This window comes from Rhinatrema bivittatum, chromosome 8, assembly GCF_901001135.1.
Source record: "Rhinatrema bivittatum chromosome 8, aRhiBiv1.1, whole genome shotgun sequence".
NCBI lineage: Eukaryota > Metazoa > Chordata > Amphibia > Gymnophiona > Rhinatrematidae > Rhinatrema > Rhinatrema bivittatum.
Window position 1 is genome coordinate 237,419,882 of NC_042622.1, and position 12,888 is coordinate 237,432,769.

General features: G+C 45.4%; 1 protein-coding gene across 1 annotated transcript in view; it reads right to left on the reverse strand.

The window, feature by feature from the left end:
* Window positions 1-12,888, reverse strand: part of NWD1 (NACHT and WD repeat domain containing 1) — a 122,942-nt gene that overhangs the window by 20,233 nt on the left and 89,821 nt on the right. Inside the window, exons 13-15 of the mRNA XM_029614195.1 lie at window positions 8,277-8,549; window positions 4,707-4,797; window positions 2,354-2,508 (exon numbers count right to left, since the gene is read on the reverse strand). Coding sequence (XP_029470055.1) covers window positions 2,354-2,508; window positions 4,707-4,797; window positions 8,277-8,549 — 519 coding nt within the window. The remainder of the gene's footprint in view (window positions 1-2,353; window positions 2,509-4,706; window positions 4,798-8,276; window positions 8,550-12,888) is intronic.

The following is a 12,888-nucleotide window of genomic DNA, read 5'->3' on the forward strand; positions in this document are numbered from 1 at the left end:
GTACCTGCGCTTCCCCGCTCCTCGGGGCAGTGCCTACGTTCTACACCAGTGACTGTACCTGTGCTTCCCCGTTCCTCGGGGCACTGCCTACGATCTACACCAGTGACTGTACCTGTGCTTCCTCGCTCCTCGGGGCAGTGCCTATGTTCTACACCAGTGACTGTACCTGTGCTTCCCCGCTCCTCGGGGCAGTGCCTACGTTCTACACCAGTGACTGTACCTGTGCTTCCCCGTTCCTCGGGGCACTGCCTACGATCTACACCAGTGACTGTACCTGTGCTTCCCCGCTCCTAGGGGCACTGCCTACGATCTACACCAGTGACTGTACCTGTGCTTCCCCGCTCCTCGGGGCAGTGCCTACGTTCTACACCAGTGACTGTACCTGTGCTTCCCCGTTCCTCGGGGCACTGCCTACGATCTACACCAGTGACTGTACCTGTGCTTCCCCGCTCCTAGGGGCAGTGCCTACGTTCTACACCAGTGACTGTACCTGTGCTTCCCCGCTCCTAGGGGCAGTGCCTACGTTCTACACCAGTGACTGTACCTGTGCTTCCCCGTTCCTCGGGGCACTGCCTACGATCTACACCAGTGACTGTACCTGTGCTTCCCCGCTCCTCGGGGCAGTGCCTGCGTTCTACACCAGTGACTGTACCTGTGCTTCCCCGCTCCTCGGGGCAGTGCCTACGTTCTACACCAGTGATTGTACCTGTGCTTCCCCATTCCTCGGTGCAGTGCCTACGTTCTACACCTGTAACTGTACCTGCACTTGCCCGCTCCTCAGGGCAGTGCCTATGTTCTATACCTGTGACCGTGCCTGCACTTCCTTGCTCCTCGGGGCAGTGCCTACATTCTACACCAGTAACTCTACTCTGCACCTCCCCGCTCCTCGGGGTAGTGCCTCTGTTTCTCTACCAGAGATTCCATTGTACGCAGCCCCGCTCCTCATGGTTGCTTACGTCACTCCTTCGAAGATTCAACTCAGGCTTCCCCGCTCCATGGGACAGCCTACATCATCACACCAGAGCCTCTCTTTCTACGCTGTTCCGCCCTTCAGGACAGTCTCTGCTGCACTCCTCCATAAGTTCCTGTCTCACGCTCTCCGCTCCTCGGAGCCTGCCTAGCGCTTTTCTGTTGGAGGTTCCTGCTCTGGTATGTGCATCTCCAGTTCTACCTGAATACTGTGGGTTCCCTCCGAACTGTGTCTCTTGCCCCACTCCTCGGGATACCTCACAGTATCCTCTCTACAAGCTCCTGCGATCATGTGGCTGTGATGCAAGATGCTCTGTCTCTCTACCATGCTACTGTATCTCCTGCTGCAGCTTACCTTGCCTCCCGACGGGAGGACCTGTGAGGCTCCTCCCCACAGGTGGTATCAACCCTCACCTTGGGCCAAGGGTCCACAAAACACATGAATCCTAACAAAAGGATCCATCACAGCATCAGGAAAATTCAGGTACCAAACAGGGAACTCTAAATAGGAGAGAGTATATCTGTGTATAGCATCCTGAGAGTCCCTAATTTCAAGAGCAAATAGCTGGGGCGAGTAATAGAAGAAAGGACCCCAAAGTTGATCTTTGAAGTATTTATTTATGGACTATGGATTCATCAAGGAGGGAGTGCATTATGTGTCAGATTATCCAAACTGAACCAGTGCTTTAATAAAGACTGCATGCTGGAGCATCATTCATGTGTCCTTCTGATTCTTCTGCACTTGGAGACAGACATACAAAGCGCCCAGGTCTTGGACGGTAACCTCTGCTCCCCTGTGGAGAATCCACTACTTAGGGCATAAGAAGAGAACATTTGGTATAAGATGGGGGTTGTAGGTAGCCTCAACTAAAGGATTGTATGGCGGCTGATGGGGGTTATAGGGTTGTGTGTGGATGAGTGGAGGATCGGTGGAGGAGTGTGAGGGTGAATGGGGGGGGGTGTATACTTTTGAAAGCTTGGGTGGGAGGCAATATGGCTTTCATGATCATGTATCTTCTCTGTTACATCATGACATTTTTTTGTGTTTATTGGTGTATCTGTTCCATGTTTTGTTTCACCTGATAATAAATAAGAATTAAAAAAAAAAAAAAGAAGAGAACATTTTGGACTAAGATTTAGCCCTTGTATCAAATGTGAGCCCATGTCTTATACTGAACCACCTGAGTTGGGGTTAGAGTAATAATAATAGATGCAACCAGGTCAACTTCCTTTGGAAGCATATTCTACAACTTTATCTCTCTTCTCTGGCAACGAGGACTAGATCCCATATAATAGCAATTCTATGATAAGAACATTAACAAACCCAAAAGTGATAAGGCAGAGGTCTGTACAAGAAGGCGGGTTCTGTCAGACTCTTTCTTACCCGGATAGTTTCATCCTGGGACCCTGTAATAATGATGTCCTTACTAGCGCAGATCAGAGCTGTTTCCACCACATCATCATGTTCTAAGTCCATGGCAAGGTGCTTCCTCAGTGCATTTGATTCTGATTGGAATATTCGTACGTACTTTCCAAAGCCTGAAACGAGATGATCTTAAATTCAGATTTTTCTAGTTTGCGCTCTGCTGCCTGTGAATGGGGCAGTTTTTAAATTGGCTGCACTGCTGGCAGGCCCACCCGTGGAGTTTCCCTTGAAAAGTAAGGGCTAGTGGCTCAATGCCAGAGCAGATGCAAAGGCTGCACCAAAAAATCATGCATGGAGCTCTAAAGATAGGGAAAGCCCTCTAAAGATAGGGAAATCCTTACAGTACCTGATGGTAATCCGCTTTGAAATACCGAAAAGCAAAATATAAATCAAATAAATAAAAAAGAAATGAAACAAAATCCCCTAGTGTCATCTGCCAGCTCTGCACACAACCCCACTTGCATTGCAGCTCAGGTAAAAGGTCCCACGCAGGCCTTCACGGCACAGGTACTTTTACCCATAGAGAGAAAGGGAAGTTCTCAGCGGATGAGTTTACCCTGGTAAAGTCTTTTCAGAATTGCTCTCCCCATGTCAGTTTTTTTACGGTGAGATATGCAGTCTGTTTCACACCAAAGGAAAAGCCATCCAAAAATGCAATACATGTACCAAGTTCACCTGTTTTGAAAAAATATCTCTCTCAATCTATAGGGACATTTGTAATTACACAGTCACTTTTATATTCAAAGTTTTTTTTATTAGTTTTAGAGAAATATTCTGACAACCAAGAGCATTACAACTCCAAGAAACAGTTATCACATTTAAAATATTTACACGTTAGTGTCATAACACAATTGAATGAATGCAAGAGTGTACAAAAACTGTGCAGCTCTATGAAAGTATTTTTTGTTTGTTCTCTTTCAACTTTTTCCCTGATGTGTCATGCACTTTGGAGATTAGCATTTTGGATTTGTGATTCTTTGCCTGTCTTCCCACTCACTTTATGGAACTGTTTCTTCAAACTGTCGGGCATCTTTGATTACTTCACCAGTTCAGTTTTTTTCTGTGCAATATATCACATAATAAAAAAATACTAGTAATGATAAAGTTTAAAATATTGGAAAGATGATCTAGAAATACAACAACAAAAAAAACTCCTGTCCTCCCGTCATACAAACAAATTGATCTTTCAAGATATCTTGGATGAAGATTCATAAACGATGGCCAGGAGGATGCCCATAAATTGGGGCAGATTTTAAAAACTTACGTGCATAAATGCAGGTGGATTTACGAGAGTAGGGGGGGGTTATATGTGCCGGGCCTATTTTCAAAAGGCCCGGCGACATGCATAAAGCCCCAGGGCAGATAGGGGGTGTGGTAGGAGAGACAGGTAGGGGGCGTGGCCGGAGTCCTCTCCACTGCCGCTGGTACTGGGGGTTTTTTTTATTGGGTTGGGGGGCGGGACAGGTAGGGGAAGGGAGGGGAAGGGGGGGGGGGAAGGAAAGTTCCCTCCGAGGTCGCTCTGATTTCAGAGCGGCCTCGGAGGGAACGGGGAAAACCAGCTGGTCTCCCCGAGGGCTCGGCACGCGCAAGGTGCATTAGTGTGCACCTCCTTGCGTGCGCCGACCCCTGATTTTATAACATGTGCACAGCTGCGCATGCATGTTATGAAATTGGGCATACATTTGTGCGCGCCGGGTAGTGCGCACAAATGTACCCCGCGCGCTTTGGGCTAGATTTTAAAAGCCCTGCGCGCGCCGGCGGCCTATTTTGCATAGGCCGCCGGTGCGCGCAAAGCCCCGGGATGCACCTAAGTCCCGGGGCTTCGTAAAAGGGGCAGGAGGGGGCGTGTTCGGGGGTGTGTCCGGGGTCAGGGGTGGGCCGGGAGGGTGGTCCCGAGTCCCCCGGCACTGCGGCTTTGCACAACAAAGGTAGGGGGGGATTTAGGTAGGGCTGGGAGGTGGGGTAGATAGGGGAAGGGAGGGGAAGGTGGGGGGACGCGGAGGGAACGGAGGCAGGCTGTGCGGCTCGGCGCACACAGGCTGCCGATTTTGCGCAGTCTTGCGCGCGCCGACCCCGGATTTTATAAGATACGCGCAGCTACGCGTGTATCTTATAAAATCCGGCGTACTTTTGTTCTCGCCGGTTGCAAGAACAAAAGTACGTGCGCGCATACTTATTTAAGATCTATCTCTTAGGTTTTAAAATCCGGCCCATTGTAAACAAAGAGCGATCGCCAACATAACTGATTCCAAATTTTAGAAATCTTGCTTTTTTTAAAGCTTGGATGTTGTTGTTTAAATGTGGACCGTACCTGCAACAAAGAGACATTCATCTTCAGAGACTGCCACAAATTTGACACTGTAGGGCATCTTTTCCAAAGAGACGTTCCCATTGGAAGATATCTGGGTGAGGAAACAATACTAGTGTATGGGTAAAAAGACGTAGCATCAGGAGGAATACTGGAACAGCAGGTACATGTCAGAGCCATTACAATCACAGCCCCTGATTTTCTGTGGCAACGGGGTAGATTCTGTGGCGAGAGTTAGAAAAGTTTATGGCGGTTCTGTGGCATATTTGCAAACAGGGGCGGATTGGCCTATCGGGGGATCGGGCATCCCCCGGTGGGCCAGTCGTGCTAGCCACGTGGTCTGCCAAGCGCGGCCGTGACAGAGCTGCGCTCGGCAGACCACGTGATATCTCCTGGGCGGCAAATCCCTGGGCCGGTCTTCATCAGGAATCCACCGCTGTTTGCAAACATTTGCATATGAAATAATGCAAATCTTATTTTGGATAATTTATATAGTTTTTTTCTCCAGGGTAGGTTGGGGAAAAGAAATCTTGGTGATTGGTACAGGGACGGGAGGAAGGGGAATCAGCATGATGGGATGGGATGAGGGGGACAGAGGGTGAACTCACAGGTTATCCATCTAAATGGCAAGTTTAAAGATATTCAGGCACTTATATGGCTAAATTATAGACGGAAAAGTGATTATCCGGTTGTAATTTAGCTGGATAAAAAAGAGGCATTCCGGGGAGTGGCAAAGTTATCTGTCTAACTTAGCCAATTTTCAACAGTAACCAGCTAAGGGGGTCATTTTCTAAGCCTATCGCATGTGAAAAGTCCCTTTTCGCATGCAATAGCTTGCCAGGGGCGGCAAGGAGACGGACGCGGCGGTATCTTCACTGGCGGCGATAAGGTAAGCACCGTTATCATCGCCAGTAGCGCACCCAATAGCACCACCTTTCACGGTGGCGCTATTGGGTGTGAAAGCAGGCAGCGATAACACTGCAGAGGTGCGATGGCTGCCGGCTTTCGCAGGCCCCCCCTTCCCTCCCCCCCACCCCCTGTTACCGCTGGATTCACCATTCTGTGCGAGAATGGAAAATCCAGGCCTAAGTTAGCCTGATAATTTTATTTGATTTTAGTTTTTTTTTATTTATGTATTTTCAAACAAAACAGACAGCAATTGCAGCTTGTCATTGAATGGGTAACCGTTACATTCAGTAACACATATCAAATTATTGGCTAGTTCAAAATACCATTTAACATCCATCAATCATAAGAAGAAGAACTCCCTAGTCAATAAATTCTAAATAAAGGAAATACTCCCGTTATAAGGCAATAATTGGGAGATCCAAGTTTCAAAACAGTGGTAATCATAAGGCATTTAGAAGGTTAAAATGTTCTATCACCATATTCCATGACCAGATAACATTATCATTTAGGTAATCGTGCATCAAGAAATTGACGTAATTCGGGTGGATCAAGAAATACATATCTTTCATTACTATATTTAACTACACATTTGCTTGGAAAATAGATTGTTATCTGCGCTCCAAGATCTTTCACCTCCTGGGTCATTTGAAGGAAGTTTTTTCTTCTCAATTGTGTAGCTCTAGATATATCCGGAAATACCCAGATCTTTTGTCCTAAATAGGATTTCTCTCTATTTCGAAGGGATAGCTTCAATATTTTATCTCTGTCTGAAGCCAAAGCAAATCTTATGCATAGAGTCCCAAGGTATTCAACCTGTTCCTCCATTGTTGTTTCCAAAAATTCTGTAAGATTAGTCATGTTCTGTAGATCTTTAATTTGCTGGTCATTATCCCTTTTTTTTCCAGATATCAAAAAAAAGATGTTGAGTATTGTTGGTAAAGTTTCCAAAGATAATTGAAGGTTTTCAATCATATATTTTTTAAATTGCTCAAAGGGAGAGATGAGCTTAACCTTTGGGAAATTTAATACTCTTAAGTTATTATATCTTCCCTCATTTTCCATGTTCTCAATCTTTCTAGCATGCATCTGTTCACCCTGGATTAATCCAGTTTGAATTTTTTGCATTTGGGAGACACGAGAATCCAAATCCTCCAATTTCTTAGTATGTGCTGATATTACTGGATCAATCTGAACTATACGATTTTGAATTTCAGACAATGTTAAATTTAAGTTCACAATTGAGGTTTTTAACTCCATCAGCACTGACCAAACATTTTCTAAAGTTATTCCAGTTGCTTGATCCTCTCTCGAACTAGCCAGTTCACTCCCTGCACCTTGCTGGCTTCGTTCCTGCCTCAAAACAGAGGCCGAAACCATGCCAGAGTGCCTTTCAGGTGTGGAGGTCAGCGGCTCCACACAGTTCCCTTCTCCGTTGCCACTGCTTCCTCGCATCAGCGGGTCACTGACCTTAGGTCGTGCACTTCCTTCTCTGGTAATCTACCCGATGTGGTTGAGCACCTCTGACCTCTCCGGGCATTCGGCCTCTCCTGATACCAGGGACTACGCAACTCGGGGCGGCTCTTGCTTCACAGGAGCCCCGGGGCTTAGTGAGATGTGCAGGTCCGATGGCGTCGGTATTGGCTCCACCCCGACGCCAACAGCGGACTCCTCTGCCAGGGTTCTAACGTTTCTCAGTGTGAAGAACCCCTCGATAACCATCCGAGAAGGTGTAGGAGTCAGGTTAGTTGGGGTCTCCGTCCTGACTTTCCCCTTCCTCTTCGTGTGGGGCATCTTTTTCTTAGGAAATTCAGAACAACTGAGGAGCTCTCCGTTCACACTTCCTTCTAGTTAGCAGCCATTTTGGATCTTAAGCCAGATAATTTTAAACCTGCTTCGGAACGTCACCCACATAATAACTTAGGTTTTTAAGTTATCCAGCTACATGTTGTTTTATTATTTTATTGTATGTCAGCTCACTGTTTAGGTTCTTTGTAACCCACCCCGAACACTGGGGGGTGCAGGCAAAAATTTTTTTGTAAATAAATAAATAAATATTCAGCGTGACGTTTATCCTGCTGAGTATATGGCTCAGGTTATTGGGATAACTTTAGCGGGATAACTTGTCTATTAATCGTCCTACTGAATACTACCCTTAGAGTCTAGGTGCCATTTTACTGCTCCTGTTTTTGAAACAGTGCATCTCTGACAAGAGATTTCATTTCCTGAGCATTTGGAACTGAACAAATTAAGTGAAAAATACTCAGACAAGCAAAATCTCTTGCACAAAGCACAGAAGAATCTTTTCCTTTATTTATCTTTCTTGGGATAAAAGTCCCTCCAACAGTGCTTTTCACAATAGTTTGGGGTTTTTTTGCAAGTTTTTTTTTTTCTGTGGATTTTCCCTCCTTTCTGATCTGGACACAAGATGAGCTGTATTAAAACTGGGCAAACAAAACATACATATTTTGCCCTATATTTGCCCAAAGTTTGAATCTAGCCTTAAGTGCCAGCAACTATCCATACTTGCAGAGGGTCAACTCCTGTCCTCTAAAATAACAAAGGATTAAATGCACAGAAATGACACACCAACAGCCCTCTGACTATCTGCAATTCAACATTTTTTGCAAGCCATGACTGTCCCCAATTCCTCACTCCATTCCTTACCATAGAAAGTGTGCCATTACTGAATCCCACAACCATCTTCCCATACTTGTGAATCATAGTGCTACATGCTGGGGCCTCGTCATGCAGTACAGGCAGCTGGTGTCTGCCCTGAAGCTCCCCATTGGTGCTGTTGTAAAGGTTCAGGATTCCTCCTTCTGAAACAGTAAGAATCACCTGCCGAGGGACAAATACTGCTGTACAGGTCCTGTGATCTGGAAGACTGCCAGACACTTGAAAAACAAGTTCCAGAGTGTCCAGGGTCCAGACATTAATCTGGCAATAAAAGAGAAAAGAGATAAACAGAGCTTTTTGCAACCTTTCAAATATTACTTTATATTTTGAGAAGGATCTGGTGAGATATATCATGAAACACCATGGAAATGCATTGGAACGAATGATTTGCAGGACTGAAAAGAAAAATCAATGGTTTTATTCATTCAAAATAAAGGACTGCCCTAAATGCTGACTGATTGACCAACTTTGGCAACTGAGTTGAGCCAAATATAATGGAATTTGCTGCTCTTATTCTAAGAGCATTTAAGTATGTTTCCATTCTTACTACAAGAGAAACCATTTAAATGTTCAGACTGGGTCTCCATCCTCACCACCAACATAACATTCAAATATTTTTCCCACCCAAATGAGAGATTTTTTCATTGTTGTTTGTGCTACCACTCTTTCCAGGGTAGTATCTTTTTCAATTAGCATTTAAAACACTTACTCCAGAACAAACATAAAGTCTTCTCCACCACCTCATTTACAGCCACTATCATTCTTTTTCATTTCATTTCCCCCCCCCTTTTTTCCCATTTGTTCCCTAGTTTTCGGTCTTACTTTGTCACTTCTCTACCTTTCCTCTCCTTCCCCCCTCCCTTCCATATTAATAGCAAGTTCCATGGCAACAGTTTTATTTTTATTTACTTTAGTAAATATTTGTTTATTTCTAGCTAGAATTTGTTCCAGCTATTAATTAATTTTATGTACTTTTAATTTTATTTATTTATTACCCTTTCTTTATAATTTTATTTTATTCTTTTTATTTTATTACTCTTTCCAATGTAAACCACTTTGACAAAAACTAATTTTATAAAGTGGTATATAAATTCTTTTAAATAAATAAATAGTATGCATAAATGGGTTTATTTTGCTCATACCTTGTCAGGAATGAACCTCATTTGTAAGACAGGGTATGTTGAGAATGATCTCAGTTTCTCAAATTAAATGTTAATGCCTTTCTTAATAGTCCCATTGTACCAAAGACAGCCTCCTTCTGGAGTTCAGAGGGTGTAATTTTTTATTGATAACATATCAATGTGTGCTTGGAAATTCTTCTTAATCAGGCCAGTGGGACTCAATACAATTGTGACTATTTTTGTATCTTTCTGCCACATTTTCTTGGTCTTTGATTGCATCTCTTTGTACTTAAGGATCATTGCTTTCTCTACACAATTCTCAGAATATTGGCACCTCTATCAATAATGCCGTTCTTGTGTTTTTCTCCTTCATTAAAATATACGGTTTTCTAGCATCGATCTTCCTGGCAGTGATCACATCTAGTCTCTTCTTTTCTGTTAGGGTTGTGCTCAAAGTGTTGTTTTGGTACATCGATGTTATAATGTTTACACAGTTTTCAATGAATAAGCCATGTCTTTCTGTATACAGGCCTTCTGACATCAGCATGTCACATTCAGCGATGAAATGTGTAACCATTTCCAGTTCTGTTCCACATAATCTGCATTTCTCCATTTTACCATTCCTTTCTATGCTGGCTATGAGCCATCTTGGCTATAGTCCACTATCATGTTCTACAATTATCAATTTCTCATTTATAGATTTGAGTTCACCTCTCATTAACCACTGCTGTGTCAAATTTTGAGCCATGAGAGATTTCTGAAATATGCTGCTACTGGTTATCTTTTATTGTTTGATGGTCTAATTCTTTAAAGAGCTTTTTTCTCTTGTTTTGCTAATTCTGTAACTTCTTTCCTTTTATATGCATTTTCAGTCATTTCCTCTGTTTATCAGAATGATTGTCCAAGCTTAAGGACCATTCGTGCTCACTTTCATACATCAGCACTATTTGCTTATGTATACATAATACATATACTTGAAGGCCTATCAATGTAGCTCTATATATGTAATCAATTTCAATAAGATCATACCACCTTCAGCTCTGGGGCCATCCATTAATGACATCATGTTCCGATGGGGGGAAGGGTGGTACCACTTTAGTGACGAGGGGGTTTGGAGATTTGTAACTAAGTGTGACGCGAGGGGAGGGTTGATTTCATGCCAAAATAGTGTGATGACATTTATGGGCAGCCCCTCTAGGGACATACTGTTGCACGCCCCGCCCGCAGCCATCCCGCGTGTGGGCCTGTTCACCTTCATGGTTCCACAGCGGGTCCCGGGACGACCTCCCTCACGGAAGTTGCCAGTCCTGCCAGGCTCTGGCATCCCGCGGCGGCGGTCACCGGGCCTTCCACTGCGCACCAGGCCTCACGCCGAGGCTCGGCGTCCTCGGCCATGTTAGCCACGCCCATACGCACATGCACACACGGACTACCAGGACTCATGTAGGGCCAAGGGCGGGTCCTAGCTTCGCAGCACGCCCTGATTGATCCCTCATTATAAGGAAGTTCCTGTCTCTGCTTCCTTGCCTTGGCAATCAGGTCGGATTGTTCTAAGATAACCTCTGCACTTGTACCTGTTCCTAGTCTCGTTCCAGGACCCTTCTGTTCCAGTTCCATTCCTGACTTGTTCCTGCATCCTAGTTCCTGTGTTCGTCTGTCTATCTACCCAGGTAGTACCCTCTGACTGTCTTACTGGTACTGACCTCAGCTTGCTCTTGACCTGCCTGCCTGCCTCAAAGACCTCAGCTTGTTCCTGACCTGTCTGTCTGCCTGCCGCCTGCCTCAAGACTTCAGTCTGCCTTTGACCTCGTCTGACCTCTGGTACCTGACTCCTGCTTTGCTGACCATTCCTCGCACTCACCTCTGAATCTTGACTTTTGCCTGCCTGACCTTGTCTCCAGATTCTGGCTCTGTTCCTCGCCTTGTCATCACTAACTCTGTTCTGGTTCTCCGTGATGCCCTTTGGCTTGTGCAATGCCCCGGTTGTCTTCCAAAACATGATGAACGATATTCTGCATGATTTACTCTACCAATGTGTCGTTGTCTACTTAGACGACATCTTGATATTTTCTCAGGACCTGCAATCCCATCAGGAAGATGTCAAAAGAGTTCTGCAGAGACTTTGCGAGAACCACTTGTATGCCAAATTGTCTAAATGTGAATTTCATAAAGAATCCGTGCCCTTCTTAGGTTACATTGTCTCAAACAATGGTTTCCAAATGGACCCTCCGAAGCTTGAGAGTATTAAAAAATGGCCACAACCCATGGGCCTAAAAGCTCTAAAACAATTTTTGGGATTTACCAATTACTACCGGACCTTTATTAAAAATTAATCTTCATTGACTGTTCCTTTAACAGCAATGACTAAGAAAGGAGCCAACACTGCTACTTGGTCTATGGAAGTTGTGACTGCGTTCCAGAAGTTAAAAGATGCCTTTCAAACCATGTCTCCGCCATCCGGACCCTACTTGACCCTTCATTGTGGAAGTCGATGCCTCTGATGTAGATGTAGGGGCCGTGCTAAGCCAGACCGGTGATTCAAAAATCTTGCACCCCTGTTCATTCTTTTCCCAATGCTTCTCGCCAGCGGAGAAGAACTACGGCATTGGGGATAAAGAACTGCTGGCAATAAAAATGGCATTTGAAGAATGGCGCCCCTGGCTTGAGGGTGCACAACATCAGATTACTGTTTACACTGATCACAAAAATCTGGAGTACCTCTATCACGCTCAACACCTCAACCATAGACAGGCGAGGTGGTCCTTGTTCTTCAACAGATTTGACTTTTTGCTGAAATATCGCCCTGGTGACAAGAATGTCAGAGCAGACGCATTATCTCGCTTTTTCCTTTCAGAGGACCTACCTGATGAACCCCAGCATATCTTTGACCCAAAGAGAGTGGTTCTCACAGCTATACATCCGGTGCCCCCGGGCAAGACCATTGTACCCTGCAATCTAAGAAAGAAATTGCTAAGATTGGCTCATGATTCGAAACTGGTCGGACACCCTGGTCAACGGCGAACACTGGCCAAGCTACAAAAGTACTACTGGTGGTCTACCATGAAAGAAGACACTAGCTTACGTAGCCTCCTGTGTTATACTTCCCGACGGCAGCAAGCCGCCGCCGGGGCTGTCCACTCACCGGGGCGGTGGTCTGCGCCGCTCCCGGTAACCACCGTCATTGCCGTGGTCCCGCGGCGTTCCTGTCTCCTGCCCAACATGGCCGCGGCGTCTGCAGTCCTCCTAACGCGCGCCCGACTCCGCCCCCTGCTGGTTCCTCTAGGGCCGCGCGCGCGCGGCTGAAGATTTATTTAAAGGAGCCACTACAGGAAATTGAGTGGCTCCTTCCTGTCAGCTCCTGCCGGTTTAGGGTATTTAAGGCAAGGTCTGCATCTCAGACCTTGCCTTGGCTTCTTGGCTCCCAGTGGTTCCTGTACTTGTTCCTGCTCTGCTGTGGTTGATTCCTGGACCGGCATTGG